This window comes from Salvelinus fontinalis, chromosome 3 (genome assembly GCF_029448725.1).
Source record: "Salvelinus fontinalis isolate EN_2023a chromosome 3, ASM2944872v1, whole genome shotgun sequence".
In the NCBI taxonomy this organism is placed as follows: Eukaryota; Metazoa; Chordata; class Actinopteri; order Salmoniformes; family Salmonidae; genus Salvelinus; species Salvelinus fontinalis.
In genome coordinates this window covers 43870807-43889059 of record NC_074667.1, presented here as the reverse complement: position 1 = coordinate 43889059, position 18253 = coordinate 43870807, and the positions used below count along the sequence as shown (strand labels likewise).

The following is an 18253-nucleotide window of genomic DNA, read 5'->3' as shown; positions in this document are numbered from 1 at the left end:
TTTAAGACTCTTCATTGTACTGTCTGCGTTCCTGATTGGCCAGGAAGTGTGTGAAACTCCTGTCAAACTGAGACCCACACGGATATACAGTGTGAGGAGTGTATAAATACAGAAGCCCTGTCGAGATGGGCTAATCACAGTTCTAAAATCCGACGACTATCTACCAAGAACAAACAACTGACCGACAGCAATGGCTCCTGTCAATATTTGCGACATGGTGATGACCACGAAAGATAAAATCAAAGTAAGTACAAATAGGCTACCTCTATCTTCATCAATTTAATACGTTATTGGTTTAATTTTAACATGATTTAAAAAAAATGCAATTAAACTAATCAGATCCTTTATTTTCTCCAGTTTAGAAAACCAGTGGTGGAAAAGATGCGCCGAGACCGCATTAACAGCAGCATCGAACAGCTCAAGACACTCCTCAAAACCGAACTTCAAGCACACCAACCCAACTCGAAACTGGAAAAGGCTGACATTCTCGAGACAGCTGTGGTTTACCTGAAAGATAACAGCATGCGCCCTGCTGCTTCATTCAACGTAGCGTCACCTGTCCAAAGCTACGCGGAGGGATTCACCCGCTGCCTGGAGGAGACGCTGCGCTTCCTCTCAGCGAAAAAAACCCAGCCGACTGGCTCACAACAGAAGCTTCTCAATCACTTCCATCGGGCTCAGAAACTCGGTGATAGAGTCGTGCTGAGTCCAAACCGCGCAACGGTCCCTCACAACAGCAGCACTCCGAAACGTGTCATCCCAGGTGGAAGGGGGCCTCTGTGGAGACCCTGGTGATGCTCTTTGCCTATTTGGAGACGTTCAGTTATGAAACGTTCGATGTCAAAACCAGAGAACATTTTGATCTAGCACGACCCAGTATGCTCTCTTCTTGTTGGAAATTATTCTTCCCTATACAATTTTATCTTTTGTTCGTAAAATATAAAATTACTGTTAATCTTCTGTGTAGAATTGTAATATCCTCTATTGTGCATGTATAATTAACTTTACAATTGCGAAGTAAAATGTTTTTACATATTGTAAAATATATTAATGTAATATATTGGTGTATCTATTTCTGGGAAATTACCTCAGCCCTATGTTGCTGAATTGTAATTTGTCCTGAAACAAACTGTGATTGGAACATTGTCTATCACATTGATGTGGCAATATTCCCAATAAATAAATGAAATGACAATTTATGTATGAATCTCTAACTATTGTAAAGTCTAACCATGCTTTGTAGACACAACATTTAGGCTACAACTCATCAGAGCACATACAATAAAGTGGCACCTGAGGGCCAGGTATGTGATTTGACGTCATGGAATGAAAAGACATAATGTTACACATTACAAAATGATCTACCAATAGGCCTACACACTTATTTAGACCTAGTAATACTTTAGATAATGACTTGGGCAAATGAAGCCATGCAAGTCTACAGGTGGTCTCCGCATTTTCTACTGAAAATCCTAATCTTATATTGTGTAAGGCTAATTCTTTTTAAGAGCTGGGAGCATTAATTACTCTCCGGTAATTTCGTGGTTTTTGTTTGCAGTGATATATTTTTCTAATATAACCCGACCAAAAGAACCTCTACATATGTTGTCACTCCAGAAGCGGTAGAAGGTTGATTTTGGGCGGGAGAATGAAGGCATGAAAGACTCGAGTCTGTTGAGTAAACATTTTCAAATTGAATGGTCCATCTGCTGTTTAGAACACAAAAGCTAGCACAGCCGCCTTCGGAAAGCCCTACCTAACCTGCAACCTGAGCTTCTTTCCCACAGTTGCACCATTCAGAACTGTCAATCGGAAGTGTGTGTCGAATTTCGCTCCAACTTTCTCAATCCCACGCATGGCATTTTATTGCTGGTATAAATTTTATTGCTGGAATCTGATACAAATCTCCATGTGAATATGGCATAAACCTGAAATGTACAACAATACCATAAACAGTTGGATATGACCAGTGAATATTAATAGGCCTACTGATCATTGAAGGGAAGAATGGACATCATATAATTCAAAGGGTGATGGGGCTTTATTTGAAGCATCACACATTGAGCTCTCCCAATTGTGCTGCATAACAGACATAATGTTATTCCATAAATCTGCATAACAATGCCTTCCACTGCAGTATGTATCACAAATTAGATCAGCCCCTGGAATACTTGGCTTAATTTAGTAATGACACACTATAAAGTACCCAGGATTTGTCCTGAATAGTTTTGACATGATTATACTTCAGACTTCTTTCAAAAGGAATAGTAGGTCAACACTTCATTTGCAGTCCAGTACAGATGGTTTGGAAATGTTCAACTAATGAGTTGCAAATGTGCTTGTGAACGGCTTAAAAATGTGGTTTGTTTGGATGATGGATAAGATCTGTTTCTTTCTATTTCCCTCTAGGTAATCAGCACCACTGCCTATGCCTGCACATTGGCTCTGGTTGTCTGATCTCATTAGAATTCATAAACAGTGGAATAAGTTGTGATGAGAAAGTTGAGTATAAATAAAGAGACAGCAGGTTCTGTAGGCCTATACACTGAGTGTACAAAACATTAGGAACACCTTACTAATATTGAGTTGCACCCCTCCCCCCTTTGCCCTCAGAAAAGACCCAATGCGTTGGGGCATGGACGGACTCTACAAGGTGTCGAAAGCGTTCCACAGGGATACTGGCCCATGTTGACTCCAATGCTTCCCACTGTTGTGTCAAGTTGGCTGGATGTATTTTGGTTGGTGGACCATTCTTGATACACATGTGAAACTGTTGAGTGTGAACAACCCAGCAGTGTTGCAGTTCTTGACAAACCGGTGCACTTGGCACCTACCACCATACCCTGTTCAAAATGTACTTAAATATTTTGTTTTTCCCATTCACAGTCTGAATGGCACACATACAGTACATAATCCATGTGTCAAGGCTTAAAAATCAATCTTTAACCTGTCTACTCCCCTTCATCTACACTGATTGCAGTGGATTTAAAATGTGACATCACTAAGGGATCATAGACTAACCAGGTGAATCCAGGTGAAAGCTATGTCATGAAAAGAGCAGATGTACTTAATGTTTTGGTGTCAGGCAGGCAGTGCCCTTTCCCATGTCTACACTTACAGCACTGACGCTTGGCCTTGTGCGTAGAAGTGTGTCTAACACTTTGAACGATGGGAGAGTATGCCAGAGGCCCAGTAATGAGGTCTCCTCACATCTGACTTTGATGTGACAGGAGTGTGACACTAAAGACACCACAGTGAGTGTGACAAGGTAGTGTGCTGGGAAACACTCCAACAACAGGCAGTAAAAACCTCAGATTTGTACTTTGACACCTCAGTGTGGAACAGTGCGCCCAGTTCCCACTGGTCACATTCATTTCAACTCGTCAAATTGGCTAAAGAACCTGAAGGAACACCAACTTAAATGTGTCAGTCTCATTAACAACAAGAAATGGTCAAGCAAGCCACATTCAGAAACAAAAAGATGACATTAAAAACAAGTTTAATATCATTTCAGAAATTATTAAATGTATAATAATGCTAATTCAATTAAGGTAAATCCCTAATATTGCCAATACAGGCACATTAGACAACAAAACATTTATATTAACATTTAACAGAAAACACATTTATGAAAATATATCCTCCTCAACTTTTGTTTTAAAAGCAAGATGACATGAAATTGAGATTTAGACTGAGCAATCATATGCAGTTGAAGCATTTTTTTTTTTACGGGCAAACACACAAATTTGAAAACAACAGTTAGTGTGCTGTTGCTGAAATAAACCTGATTAGATGGCAAAGCAGGGTTTACGTAAAAAGGCAATGGCACCCTCATAGCCAGATACTGTAGGCCAAGCCATAGCTCAAGTGTAACAAGTGCATCACCTTCCTATCAGAGATAGTCAGGGGGTTGAGTATTACAGTGTGATAACACAGCAAACCAAAACACAGTGAGGAAAACCACATTATTGTAGTTTCAATACACACAACCATGTTTACTGAACATAGGTTAAGAAGGACGGTTAGTAAGGACTTTTTTTAGCACCAAAAATGGATGGTAACAGCCATCCTTCCCTCTTTTTTACAATCATAGGGAAGAGAAAACCTAAAATGATAAACATTGGGTTTTGATACTTGTACCGTAGCGGTCATGAAATATAATCGAAACGTTGGGTTATTGTTTTTGTCATGACAGATGGTCAGTTAATACTTATAATATATAGTGAGTTTTGTATAATAATAAAAAACAGCAGGACATGTAGAAAACTTAACAGTGAGTAGCCTTAGGACCAGTGAGTACTGAGATTGTCAGAAACAGAGGCTCAGATACAGCAGCCATTTAATTAAAAACAGAAGATTGATTAATTAGAACTAATAGTAAATCTCTGTTGAATCTATGGTAGACCAAACAGTTTAACTACAGTACCAGTCAAAAGTTTGCACACACGTACTCATTCAAGAATTTTTCTTTATCATCACTATTTTCTACATTGTAGAATAACAGAAGACATCAAAACTATGAAATTACACATATGGAATCATGTAGAAACCAAAAGTGTAAAACAAATCAAAATATATTTTTCACCTGGAATGCATTTAAATTAACAGGTGTGCGTTAAAAGTTAATTTGTTGAATTTCTTTCCTTCTTAATGCGTTTGAGCCAATCAGTTGTGTTGTGACAAAGTAGGGGTGGTACACAGAAGATAGCCCTATTTGGTACAAGACCAAGTCCATATTATAGCAAGAACAGCTCAAATAAGCAGAGAAACAACAGTCCATTATTAGTTGAAGGTCAGTCAATCCGGAAAATGTCAATAACTTTCAGAGTTTCTTCAAGTACAGTCACAATAACCATCAAGAGATATGATGAAACAGGCTCTCATGAGGACTGCCACAGGAAAGGAAGACCCAGAGTTACTTCGGCTGCAGAGGATAAGTTCATTAGAGTTAACAGCCTTGCAGCCCAAATAAATGCTTCAGAGTTAAAGTAACAGGCATATTTCAACATCAACTGTTCAGAGGAGACCGTGTGAATCAGGCCTTCATGGCCGAATTGCTGCTAAGAAACCACTACTAAGGGACACCAACACGAAGAAGAGACTTGCTTGGGCCAAGAAACCCAAGCAATGGACATTAGAACGGTGGAAATCTGTCCTCTGGTCTAATGAGTCCAAATTTGAGATTTTTGGTTCTACCCACCTTTGTGAGACGCAGAGTAGGTGAACGGATGATCTCCTCATGTGGTGCTTTGCTCAGTGATTTATTTCGAATTCAAGGCACACTTAACCAGCATGGCTACCACAGCATTCTGCAGTGATACCCCATCCCATCTGGTTTACGATTAGTGGAACTATCATTTGTTTTTTAACAGGACAATGATCCAAAACACACATCCAGGCTGTGTAAGGGCTATTTGAACAAGGAGAGTGATGGTGCTGCATCAGATGACTAGGCTCCACAATCACCCAACCTCAACCCAATTGAGATGGTTTGGGATGAGTTGGACCGCAGAATGAAGGAAGAGCAGCCAACAAGTGCTCAGCACATGTTTGAACTCCTTCAAGACTGTTGAAAAATCATTCCTCGTGAAGCTGGTTGAGAGAATGCCAAGAGTGTGTAAAGCGGTCATCAAGCCAAAGGGTGGCTATTTTGAATGACTTAAAATATATTTTACTTTGTTTTTGGTTACTTTATGATTCCATGTGTGTTATTTCATAGTGTTGATGTCTTCACTATTATTCTATAATGTAGAAAATAGTAAGAAAATGAATAAAAACCCTTGAATGAGTAGGTGTGTCCAAACTTTTGACTGGTACTGTCTGTGGATCCATGGGACGTTTCAGTGCGCTGTTCTTCTGTACAGCTAACAGGCAGCCTGAGCTGGCTCAGCTCCTGCTGATCTCATGAAGTTCCAGAGAGGGGCGCTGTTGCTCCCCCTTTTAATTTAGAACAGCTAATAGAGCATTTCCCCAACTTGGTCCTCGGGACCTCAAGGGGTGCATGTTTTGGTTTTGCCCTAACACTACACAGTTGATTTCAAATAATCAATGCTTGATGATTAGTTGATTATTTGAATCAACTGTGTAGTGCTAGGACAAAAACGTGCACCCCTTGGGGTCCCGAGGACCAGGTTGGGGAAACCCTGAGCTAATAATTACATTTGTACTTGTGTCTAGCTTCAGTGCAGGCTTGTAAGGGCCAAAAAGGACTAAAACTTGGACGAGTAAGGAGAGGGTTTCTCTCTTCATTTCATTGTCAGTCTTGACTGGAGAGAAGGATAGGAGAAAAAGCCTAAAGATTCCTCTACAAAGCTAGGATTGGATGAGGAGGGCCTAATGGTTGGGGACGGGGTACAGTACTGTCTTTTTAACCCATGTATGGGTACTTCCATTCTCTGAGTGGGACGTGGGTGGCCTTGACCACCTGTGGAGATGTCCATCGCAGGACGTAGTGAGGACCACCAGGTTTGTCATTGGTACCTATGCAGACAAGAAAGTTCACATTTTAGCTGTTATAACTGCTTATATTCATGCTATTTCATATGAATAAAAATGATGTAGGCAGAAGGCATTATGTCAGACACAGAGAGCTCACCAGGAGTCATGAAAAGTCCTACTTCGTAAAAATCAAATGAATATCAACGCTTTGGAGTGGTGTGTGGGTCATTTTACCTGAAGCTCTGGCGCCACCAAACGGCTGCTGGGCGACAATCGAGCCGGTGCACTTGTCATTCACGTAGTAATTTCCTGCAGCGTTCCTCAAGGCCTTAGCTGCCTCATCTACAACATTCCTGGAACAAATATGATTAAAGGATTAGGATGTTTTCTTGACAAGTGTCAATTTCAGTGTAAAGTCAAATCTATTATCAATGAGCAGATCATAGTAGATCATAGCTATTATCAATGAGCAGATCATAGCCAACCACGCGGTTGGCATCCATAATAAATTATCTGAAAAGTTATAGGGATAACTATATTATGTTCGGTTTTCATGGAGCAAGCAACCCTTTCACAGTAAAATTATGCCACACCATAGAAAACCAGATGGAGTGTTCTAACTTACTTGTCAAGAGCAAAGACCGCTCCTGTCAGGGCGTATGGTGATGTGTTGTCTATAAGGTTTAGAACCTCCTTGTAGTTGTTCTCAGGATAAACATAGACAGACAGAACTGGGCCAAAGATTTCCTACAGGACGTTCATCAAGAACAGAGTTAAGACAGTTAGTTCTACATTTCTATATGAATTGAGCTACCTTAATGAAGTTCTGGAGCAAGGAGGACTGTCCCAGTCCCCTATTTATGAAGCAGAGCGTGAAACATGGCTTTAGTTAAACAAAATATGAAGTGTCCATTCATATATCGCTTTATACAGTGCTTACCGAAAGTATTCACCCATCTTGACTTTATAGCTTGAATTTTAAATGGATTACATTTTGATTTTTTTGGTCACTGGACTACACACAATACTCACGTAATGTCAATGGAATTATGTTCTTCAAATTTTATTAATTAAAAACGGAAAGCTGAAATTTCTTGAGTCAATAATTATTCAACCTCTGTTATGGCATACCTAAATATGTTCAGGAGAAAAAAAATTGTCTTAACTAGTCACATAATACAGTTCAATTCGGAAGTTTACATACACTTAAGCCAAATACATTTAAAAACTCAGTAGATAGAATGATTTATTTCAGCTTTTATTTCTTTCATCACATTCCCAGTGGGCCAGAAGTTTATATACACCCAATTAGTATTTGGTAGCATTGCCTTTACATTGTTTAACTTGGGTAAAATGTTTTGGGTAGCCTTCCACAAGCTTCCCACAATAAGTTCGGTGAACTTCGGCCCATTCCTCCTGACAAAGCTGGTGTAACGGGAGTCAGGTTTGTAGGCCTCCTTGCTCGCCCGCACTTTTTCAGTTCTGCCCACAAATTTTCTATAGGATTGAGGTCAGGGCTTTGTGATGGCCACTCCAATACCTTGACTTCGTTGTCCTTAAGCCATTTTGTCACAACTTTGGAAGTATGCTTGGGGTCACTGGCCATTTGGAAGACTCATTTGCGACCAAGCTTTAACTTCCTGACTGATGTCTTGAGGTGTTGCTTCAATATATCCACATAATTTTCTTTCCTCATGATGTCATCTATTTTGTGAAGTGCACCAGTCCCTCCTGCAGCAAAGCACCCCCACAACATGATGCAACCACCCCCACGCTTCACGGTTTGGATGGTGTTCTTTTGCTTGCAAGCCTCCCCTTTTTCCCCAAAACATAACGATGGTCATTATGGCCAAACAGTTCTATTTTTGTTTCATCAGACCAGAGGACATTTCTCCAAACAGTACGATCTTTGTCCCCATGTGCAATTGCAAACCATAGTCTGCCTTTTTTATGGCGGTTTTGGAGCAGTGGCTTCTTCCTTGCTGAGCGGCCTTTCAGCTTATGTCGATATAGGACTCGTTTTACTGTACATATGGACACCTTAGTATCTGTTTCCTCCAGCATCGTCACAAGGTCCTTTGCTGTTGTTCTGAAATTGATTTGCTCTTCTCGCACCAAAGTACGTTAATCTCTAGGAGACAGAACGCGTCTCCTTCCTGAGCGGTATAACAGCTGCTTGGTCCCATGGTATTTATACTTGCGTACTATTGTTTGTACAGATGAACGTGGTACCTTCAGACGTTTGGAAATTGCTCCCAAGGATGAACCAGACTTGTGGAGGTCTACAATGTTTTGCTGAGGCCTTGGCTGATTTCTTTTGATTCTCCCATGATGTCAAGCAAGAGGCACTGAGTTTGAAGGTAAGCATTGAAATACATCCACAGGTACACCTCCAATTGACTCAAATGATGTAAATTAGCCTATCAGAATCTTCTAAATCCATGAAATCATAATTTTCTGGAATTTTCCAAGCTGTTTAAAGGCACAGTCAACTAAGTGTATGTAAACTTCTGACCCACTGGAATTGTGATACAGTGAATTATAAGTTAAATAATCTGTCTGTAAACAATTGTTGGGAAAATGACTTGTGTCATGCAAAGTAGATGTCCTAACCGACTTGCCAAAACTATAGTTTGTTAACAAGACATTTGTGGAGTGGTTGAAAAATGAGTTTTAATGACTCCAACCTAAGTGTATGTAAACTTCCGACTTCAATTGTATGTTGCATAGACTCACATTGTGTGCAATAGTGTTTAACATGATTTTTGAATGACTACCTCATCTCTGTACCCCACACATACAGATAATTGTAAGGTTCCTCAGTTGAGCAGTGAATTTCAAACAGATTCAACCACAAAGACCATGGAGGTTTTCCAATGCCTCGCAAAGGGCACCTATTGGTAGATAGGTAAAAATGATTGAATATCCCTTTGAGCATAGTGACGTTATTAATTAATTAGCAAATGTTGCAAAATGAAGGTGTGGAAAGCTCTTAGAGACTTACCCAGAAAGACTCACAGCTGTAATCCCTGTCAAAGTTGCTTCTACAAAGTATTGACTTAGGTGTGCGAATACTTCTGTCAATTAGATATCCCTGTATTTCATTTTCAATCAATTGGCAACATTCTTTTTAAATAATCACTTTTTCATGATGGGGTATTGTGTGTAGATGGGTGACAGAAAAAAACTATAAAAACTTTAATCCATTTTGAATTCAGGCTGTACCAACAAAATGTGGAATAAGTCAAGGGGTATGAATGCCTTCTGAAGGCATTGTACATGTATATAAATCAATCCAAGCACTTAGCCCTCAGCCTGACCACTGGCCTCAGTTAAAACTGATAAAATAATCCTGCTCCTTTTCTCCTTAAGACAGCAATATCTATTAGACTAGAATAAATTAACAAGTCAGTCATTTTCAGCAGTGCAAACCCAACTGAGTCTGTCAAGTAATTCTGACATGTTCGGTATGTATGTCTGGTATAACTCTGGCAGGTTGGTTCAAAGAAGTGAGAACAAATGGTTCTCAGATGTTAATTCTGAGATCTTTCAACTGGAAATGTTATGTAGTAGGTGTGGCAGGCCAGTTAGCACACAGTCAGGCCACAGTTACACATCCCACCCCTTGGGGAAAGTGGCACTCTGGGCCATTCAACGAAGCTCCGGTATGCATAAGAAGTCTGTGGTGTGTACACAGGTGGGGGGATTACCAAGCTAATCAGCTGAACGAGGGTTCTCTCCTGACCCACGGAGCTTTTGGTTTTGTATCTTTCGTTTGACATGCCCTTTTGGAGTTTTTCAATCACCAACTGAACATCAACGACCCGCTTGTGCTGGCCCAACCAGAGTCACGCCGGAACTGTCCCCCCGGATCCCCAGTAAGCAAACACTCTGTTCCCAGGCACAACCACACCCAACCCGGACCACACATTCATACTTTCACAGTAATGCACCTGCCTAGTCAGGTTACCGAACAATTAGGCAAGCGTAGGGCCCCTAGACACAGCAAGTATAGTATCACAGTAGGTTGTCTAATCAGGTCCATAACAGAGTAACATTATGAAGTTCCATAGGCTAACAGTGATGGGGAAAGAGGTGATCTACAATATCAAGTCTTACCTCGGCCATGATAGCTTCCTGTGGGTCTGTGCTCTCAATGATGGTCGGCTCCACAAAGTAACCCTTCTTGTCATCACAGTGGCCCCCAGCAATTATGTTCAATTTAGGGGATGACTTGGCATGGTCCAACCACTTCTTAATACGAGCAAAGGACTAAAAGAAGAATAAATAATTTTGAAAATATAAACATTAATCTTGTTCAGAAGTAATAAAGGGGTTCTAATCAAGCATCCAGTGTGGTGAAAATGTCACAGTACTGTACCTTGTCATCAATCACAGCAGAGAAGAATGTACTCCAGTCCTCCACGGGCTAGACAGGGGAGACAGAAAGACACTTAACCTGACAACGAATGAACACTTACAGTATAAACTTCAACGCTTTTAAAGAACTGCTACAGCAGAACAACTCAACTGGCTGTATCTATTCCCACCAAAATAACCCTAGTGCCAGTCACTGATGAATCTGACAGTCCTCAGAGCTAAGGTCAGCTGCCCACTCACGTCTCCAACTTTGAGCTGCTTGTGGATGTCCAGGAGCCCCTGTTTGATCTGGGGCCACAGGGAGTCTGGTACATACATCCTGGAGCAGGCTGAGCACTTCTGCCCTCCGTACTCAAACGCAGAGCGGATGGTCCCAGTCACCACGCTCTGCACATCCGCAGACTTGTGCACAAAGTGGAAGTTCTTACCGCCGCATTCTGAAAGACATGACAGATGAGAACGTCAGTGAAGCAATGTGTAAAGAGTAATATAGGTTCGGGATGTGACAAATGGACAATTTAAAAGGCTAATAAAACCATAATTATAGTCCTTCCGAGTGGCGCAGAGGTCTAAGGCACTGCATCGCAGCGGTCTAAGGCAGTGTTGCGGCATCACTACAGCCTGGTGTTCGATCCTAGGTTGTGTCAAACGGCCATGACCGGGAGTCCTATAGGGCGGCGCACTACTGGCCGGGGGGGGAGGGGGGGGGTCTTTACTTCGCTCATCGCGCTCTAGTGTCTCCTTGTGGCAGGCCAGGCACCTGCAGGTTGACTTTGGTTGTCAGTTGAACAGTGTTTCCTCAGACACATTGGTGCAGCTGGCTTCTGGGTTAAGCGAGCTGGTGTTAAGAAGTGCGGCTTATGTTTCGGACAACGCGGTGTACGGGCAGTACATGTACAGCTGGCGCGTGGCGGTGTACGGCCGGCGCCTGGCGGTGTACGGCCGGCGCCTGGCGGTGTACGGCCGGCGCCTGGCGGTGTACGGCTAGTGCCTGGCGGTGTACGGGCTGTACAGCTAGTGCCTGGCGATGTACGGGCTGTACAGCTAGTGTGTGGTGGTGTACGGGCTGTTGCTCCACCCACCTCCTCCCACCCGAGGGAAGTTCTTGTAGATATCCAGGTTCTGGGCCACTTGTTTCCACAGGCGCTTGAAGGTCCTGAAAAAGATGAATGGGTTGTTAAGAAAATACAGGGGTTATCACACATTATGTGAAACTGGTCTAAATTAAAAGGTGCAAACAGTTTCAGGTTAATATACATAAACGTATACAGACGGACACATACGGGACACTGCCGGTGAAGTTGATGCCAGCCAGATGTTCAGAGGAAGTGATGGTGTCTCCAAACACTGGTCCGTCGGCTGGCACAAACTGGATGATGTTGGGGGGTAACCCTGAATCCCGCAGGACATTGTATACGGCGTAGCTAGCTGACATGGCTGTGTCGCTAGGCTTCCACAGAACTACATTACCCTGACAACCACAGAGCCAGGGCAAACAAAGAAAGTCCAGTTCAATTCAGACTATAACCAACAAGACACACGAGGAACTTAATGTGAAGTAAATTACAACTATAAGGAAATGTTTGTATTGTTGTTAGTAGGGGGGGACTTACCATGAGAGCAGGTGTACCTGCTAGGTTTCCACCAATTGCAGTGAAGTTAAATGGGGCAACAGCAGCTACAAAACCCTATAGTTAAAGGGGAAATAAAAGTGTTGACATAAAAAGTCCTGGAATATAAGAGTTCCAGAAATCAATCCTAACATATCCCCAAGTATACAGGTTTTTGTCTGTGACTGACTATTATTAAATTGAACAGATAATGCTAGGACCAGTGAGTGCTCACCTCCAGCCCACGGTAGAGCATGGTGTTGGTGCTACCATCACTGTCCAGGGGCTGCTGGCTCTCCAGTTCAACAGCGTGCTTCGCATTGAAACGGAAGAAGTCTATTAGCTCTGCAGCCGCATCGATCTCTGCCTGCACTACTGTCTTGCCCTAGAAAAAAATATTAAATAGAAAGCAGAGGGGATGAATATCACTCAATTCAAACAGAGGAGATCCCCTTGATGATATTCAACAATACCACAAATATACAGTAAGACTATGAAAACCCCATGTAGGCGAAATAGTTCACTGTACCTGGCCTATCATGGTTTTGGCCAGAATCTCAGCTCTCTTAGGTCCACTGATGATGTCAGCAGCCTTAAAGAGGACCTGGGCTCGGTCCTGGATGGGTTTCAGGTCCCATTCTCTCCTCGCCGCCACAGAGGCTAAGATAGCTTTGTTGAGCAGGTCCTGTATCAATCATACCGAGGCAACACCATCCAGTCATGTCATGTAAATCTTGGAAAATGTCTGACACATAAAAACAGAATAATTGTACTCTTAGATTACCTTGTCAGCATAGCAAAACTTGGCCATTTTGTGTGAGTGGTTGAAGGGCTTTGAAAAGAAAATAATTACATTGATCAATCGGTTATAATTCCTTCAGGAAATAAAATGTAAAGAGAGTGTGGTACTGGTCTTTATCAAAAGGTAGAAATAACAGGCAGGCCTCCAGCACAAGTAGCATGTTGGTTTATGATAGCCAATGGATCTTATCAAAAACCGAAGATAACACACAGCTGATAACCCAACGGTATTACGGTCATTTACAGTTTAACTTGACAGGCCTTGAATGCTTCGGTTTGGCTTAGACAGTATGCTGTGTATCTGAGCAGCAGTGTGAGTGAAAAGAGAGCTTCAGTCTCCAGGCTCCCATATTTGCAGGCAGCATGGAGCAATAGTTTGCTCAGATTAGGGACATGCTGTTGACTCTACTCACTGATAGCTGGTATCTGATGTCTTTGGTCCACACATGTTCATCTCCAACCACACAGGGAATCTCCTCTGTCTTCCCCTTCAGGTCATCCAGGGCCTATCACACACACACAATTATTGTGTCTCACCTTTTAGATAGATGACCTTGTTGTAGGTCATGAAGGGCATATACTGAATGGTGCAGGTGGAGGTTACGTTTGCTTGAGAGTGTGTGCATGTATGATTGTGTGCATGGTGTGTACCTTCTGCAGCTCGGCCCTCTCTGGACTGCCCTCGTTGAATCCCAGGATGGGCTCATTCTTCACCTCAACAGCTGCACAGGGGAAGGTCCTGAAACTGCACACAGGCAGACACACATGCTAGGAGCAATGCACACCAAGTGAAGACAGACAGATATGCATGCAGTAGATATTTCCACATAGTATCAGATTTTTGGATGGAATGTGTCTCATCCTGAAAAATGTGTTCATCAATGTGTTACAGCCCTATACCTGAGGTAGCCTACTGGCCATTCATTCACTTCACCCTTTATACAGCTTTGTTTTAATATGTTGATGGATAGGACTGAATGCCATTCAGGTTCATTTTGAGGCAAGTCCAAATCCTCACATTGTATAAACCAGGCACGATGCTTTTGACCTGAATAAGGCTTTACTGGCCATTGTATATTGTGGTTGTGGTACAATGTTGAACTCAGTCTAATGAGTATACAGGTGGTCTCCATGCTGATTCTGTCCTGCCTCTTCACTGCTACATGTTGGCAAGCTGCTGTCTTGTGTCAGCTGGAATAAGTAATTTACTAGAGGTAATTTCACATCAGTTATTCTGGCCGAGACTCCCTATAGCATCAAGCAAACAATTGCAATAAGGCTTTTTTTTCTTATTATACTCCTATCTGTGAGTCAGGGTGAAGTGTCTTTTAAAAAGTTATTTGTGGAAAAGTTACAACACCGCCAAACTAAACAGTCAGTGAAGGTCAGAGTTTCAAACTGGGGAGACAGGGGCTGGTATTCAAATATTCAAAATTAAATCCCTCTGCCCTGACACACAGACGCACACATATGAACTCAATGAAATTATTAGCCTACTGCCTTCCCATATTTACACAGATGCTTCTCTGTCAATGGGTGATCTGGTGTTCCCTTCACGCACGCGCCTTGGAATGTTAACCGGAAGAAACAAAATCATGAAGAACTTATTTAAACTAATTTAGCTCGCGTTGAAAGGGTCTGGTGGTTGACAAGGAAAACATTTCTTAAATCATTACATAACACATTTAGCATTATTGCCTTTAATTGGCAGTTTATTTGTAATTGTCCTAATTGGCCAATTGTACAGTGTGGCAAAAAACGTTCTGGTTAAGCAACAATCATAAGTCAGAAATCGACTGTCAACTACCGAAATATTGCAAATTACATTAGGTTACGAAAAGTCAAAGCTAAGGTGAGTTTGTATCGTGTATGTTCATGTGAAATTACGTACCCCCTCCAAGAATGGCACAATGCCGATCTCACACGCAGCATGTTTCAATGGAAAATATGTAGAGAAAAAGGACAATCTAATAAAAACCCACTACTGCCAGCGACACAATGTATCAAGAACTAATAAGACACATGTAAACTGTCTGATATCTTGAGAATGTAGCCTACTGGTTACATGTATCGCGAGTTCAGAGGATTCAGGCCGTACCAATATCCAATAGGGAGCCCACCATCGTTAATACCATCATTGCGTCTAAATTGTCACAGTATGTGATAGTGTTGCATCAGAAGAATAAATTACATAATTTACTCTTAAGATTTAGACTGTGAAGCTGTTTTAAAATCCTACTTGTTCATCTTTCAAAGAAAGAAGTATTGTAAACACACCTATAATTTCCATAATGGAACTTACTGGAGGCAAGGAGGGGCGAGTCTGTGAATAGCCATTTAGCGCTAAGGAGAAGAAATCCCTAGCCAATCAGAGTAGCGCTGTTATGTCTGAATCGAGAAATTATATTTCTGACTGATCAAATGTGTAGTGTACATCGTTTCTCTTGGAAGTTTATGTCCTTCATCTTTTGCACAATTACGGATTTTCCCACCTAACCTAATTGTGGCAAAATGTAGGAACTGTCAGAGGATATGTAGTCTACTGTTCCTCCACCTGTTTAGCAAAAAAAAAAGAGATACAATTACATCACGTGATATCTACCATAACTTTAATTGGACTGATCATGTTAACGTCTAACTTTCAAAATCTTAGCTAGCAAGCTAGACATCATCATGAATCACTTTGACAATCTACTGGCAAATCCTTTTCAGTCCTTGTCATATGAAGAGAAATTATAGATACAACTTGGACATAAACATTACACAACAATTTGGAAATTTCAACAATGGGTGGTTTGGAAGGAATCAGTGGCTAACTGCAAGCGTTGCAAAGCAATCACTATTTTGCTTCCCCTGCTATTCGGTGGAGAGGGTGTGTGCTTTAAGTCAGGGTAAAAGGGTCTCTTTTACTAGTTTAAATGTATAAACATTCACAGGCAACACCATGGGCCAGAAAAGGTTGAATACATTCGCCATGCTATCAATCCAGCATAACTTCTGCTGTGTTCAAAACAACTGGGAAATCTCAAACTTCAGTGAGTTAAAGACAAGTGGGAACTTGGACTGGGAAAATACGTTTTGAACAGGCATCCAACTCGGGAACTCGGGCCTCTTTCTAGAGCTCCGACTTGAAGATCACTGCCATGTTTCAATCTTGTTATTTCCGGGTTTCATGTTGTTTTGAAAGCACCATAAATCCAGAGAATGCCAGACTTTGATGAAAAGGTTCATGACAAAATGTGCCCACAAGAAGGACCGCTGTGCCACCTTCCTGTTCAAGTGAACACAGCACAACGAGTCCAAAAATGTGTTATATGCTGCTGCATTAATTATGTAATATGCCAGGGAGGTATGTACAGTTGAAGTCGGAAGTTTATACATCTTAGCCAAATACATGAAAAAAAAATATTGAGTCAATACTTATTCAACCTCTGTTATGGCATACCTAAATATGTTCAGGAGTAAAAATGTGCTTAACTAGTCACATAACAGTTTAATTCAGACGTTTACATACACTTTAGCCAAATACATTTAAAAACTCAGTTTCACAATTATTGACATTTAATCCTAGTTAAAATTCCCTGTTTTAGGTCAGTTAGGGCCACCACTTTATTTTAAGAATGTGAAATGACAGAATAGAGAATGATTTATTTCAGCAGAATTGGACATACACTCAAAATGTATTTGATAGCATTGCTTACCTTGGGTCAAATGTCTCGGGTAGCCTTCCACAAGCTTCCGACAATAAGTTGGGTGAATATTTGGCCCATTCCTCCTTACAGAGCTGGTGTAACGGAGTCAGGTTTGTAGGCCTCCTTGCTCACACACACTTTTTCAGTTCTGCCCACAAGTTTTCTATGGGATTGAGGTCAGGGCTTTGTAATGGCCACTCCAATACCTTGACTGTTTTATTTAATCCATTTTGCCACAAGTTCGGAAGTATGCTTGGGGTCATTGTCCATTTGGAAGACCCATTTGCGACAAAGCTTTATTTTCTTGACTGATGTCTTGAGGTGTTGCTTCAATATATCCACATAATTTTCTTTCCTCATGATGCCATCTGTTTTGTGAAGTTCACCAGTCCCTCTTGCAGCAAAGCACCCTCACAACATGATGCTGCCACCCCCCGTGCTTCACGGTTGGGATGGTGTTCTTCATCTTGCAAGCATCCCCCTTTTTCTTCCAAACATAACGACGGTCATTATGGCCAAATAGTTCTGTTTTTGTTTCATCAGACCAGAGGACATTTCTCCAAAAAGTACAATCTTTGTCCCCATGTGCAGTTGCAAACCGTAGTCTGGCTTTTATTTGGCTGTTTTGGAGCAGTGGCTTCTTCCTTGCTGAGCGGCCTTTCAGCTTATGTCGATATAGGACTCGTTTTACAGTGGAAATAGATACTTTTGTACCTGTTTCCTCCAGCAACTTCACACGGTCCTTTGACGTTGTTCTGGGATTGATTTGCACTTTTCGCACAAGTACGTTCATCTCTAGGAGACAGAACGCGTCTCCTTCCTGAGCGGTATGATGGCTGCGTGGTCCCATGGTGTTTATAGTTGCGTGCTATTGTTTGTACAGATGAAAGTGGTACCTTCAGGCATTTGGAAATTGCTCCCAAGGATGAACCAGACATGTGGAGGTCTACAAAAAAATAATCTGAGGTCTTGGCTGATTTCTTTTGATTTTCCCATGATGTCAAGCAAAGGGGCACTGAGTTTGAAGGTAGGCCTTGAAATACATCCACAGGTACACCTCCAATTGACTCAAATGATGTCAATTAGCTTATCAGAATCTTCTAAATCCATGACATCATTTTCTGGAATTTTCCAAGCTGTTTAAAGGCACAGTCAACTAGTGTATGTAAACTTCTGACCCACTGGAATTGTGATACAGTTAATAAGTGAAATATTCTGTCAAACCAAATTTGTGGAGTGGTTGAGAAACGAGTGTTAATGACTCCAACCTAAGTGTATGTAAACTTCAACTGTATAATGTAGCTAAGAAAGCAATACTAAGTGTATGTTGTG

At 41.6% G+C, this 18253-nt stretch overlaps 2 protein-coding genes across 2 annotated transcripts; one reads left to right on the top strand and one right to left on the bottom strand.

Moving 5' to 3' along the window:
- Positions 1–107: 107 nt before the first annotated feature.
- Positions 108–1199, top strand: LOC129834672 (transcription factor HES-5-like). The gene is made up of 2 exons (XM_055899877.1): positions 108–244; positions 358–1199. Exons 1-2 carry the CDS (start codon positions 191–193, stop codon positions 793–795), a joined length of 492 nt encoding a protein of 163 aa, XP_055755852.1. The 5' UTR covers positions 108–190; the 3' UTR covers positions 796–1199.
- Positions 1200–3482: 2283 nt separating this feature from the next.
- On the bottom strand, positions 3483–15318 carry aldh4a1 (aldehyde dehydrogenase 4 family, member A1). The gene is made up of 15 exons (XM_055916553.1): positions 15121–15318; positions 13881–13974; positions 13643–13735; positions 13213–13260; positions 12958–13113; positions 12664–12813; positions 12432–12506; positions 12102–12289; positions 11901–11974; positions 11059–11255; positions 10820–10867; positions 10558–10710; positions 7064–7185; positions 6673–6791; positions 3483–6480 (listed from the first exon to the last, which is right to left on the bottom strand). The coding sequence occupies exons 1-15, from the start codon at positions 15159–15161 to the stop codon at positions 6368–6370; spliced, it is 1671 nt and encodes a 556-aa protein (XP_055772528.1). The 5' UTR covers positions 15162–15318; the 3' UTR covers positions 3483–6367.
- Between the last annotated feature and the right edge of the window lie 2935 nt (positions 15319–18253).

Excerpts from the sequence above, each read along its gene's own strand:
- aldh4a1 (XM_055916553.1), bottom strand. The coding sequence starts at position 15,161 with ATGCTGCGTGTGAGATCGGCATTGTGCCATTCTTGGAGGGG. Across the intron at positions 12,290-12,431 it reads CAGGTACACCTGCTCTCATG|GGTAATGTAGTTCTGTGGAA; the intron begins GTAAGTCCCCCC and ends TGTGGTTGTCAG. Across the intron at positions 6,792-7,063 it reads GCGGTCTTTGCTCTTGACAA|GAATGTTGTAGATGAGGCAG; the intron begins GTAAGTTAGAAC and ends TATTTGTTCCAG.
- LOC129834672 (XM_055899877.1), top strand. The coding sequence starts at position 191 with ATGGCTCCTGTCAATATTTGCGACATGGTGATGACCACGAAAGATAAA. Across the intron at positions 245-357 it reads CCACGAAAGATAAAATCAAA|TTTAGAAAACCAGTGGTGGA; the intron begins GTAAGTACAAAT and ends TATTTTCTCCAG.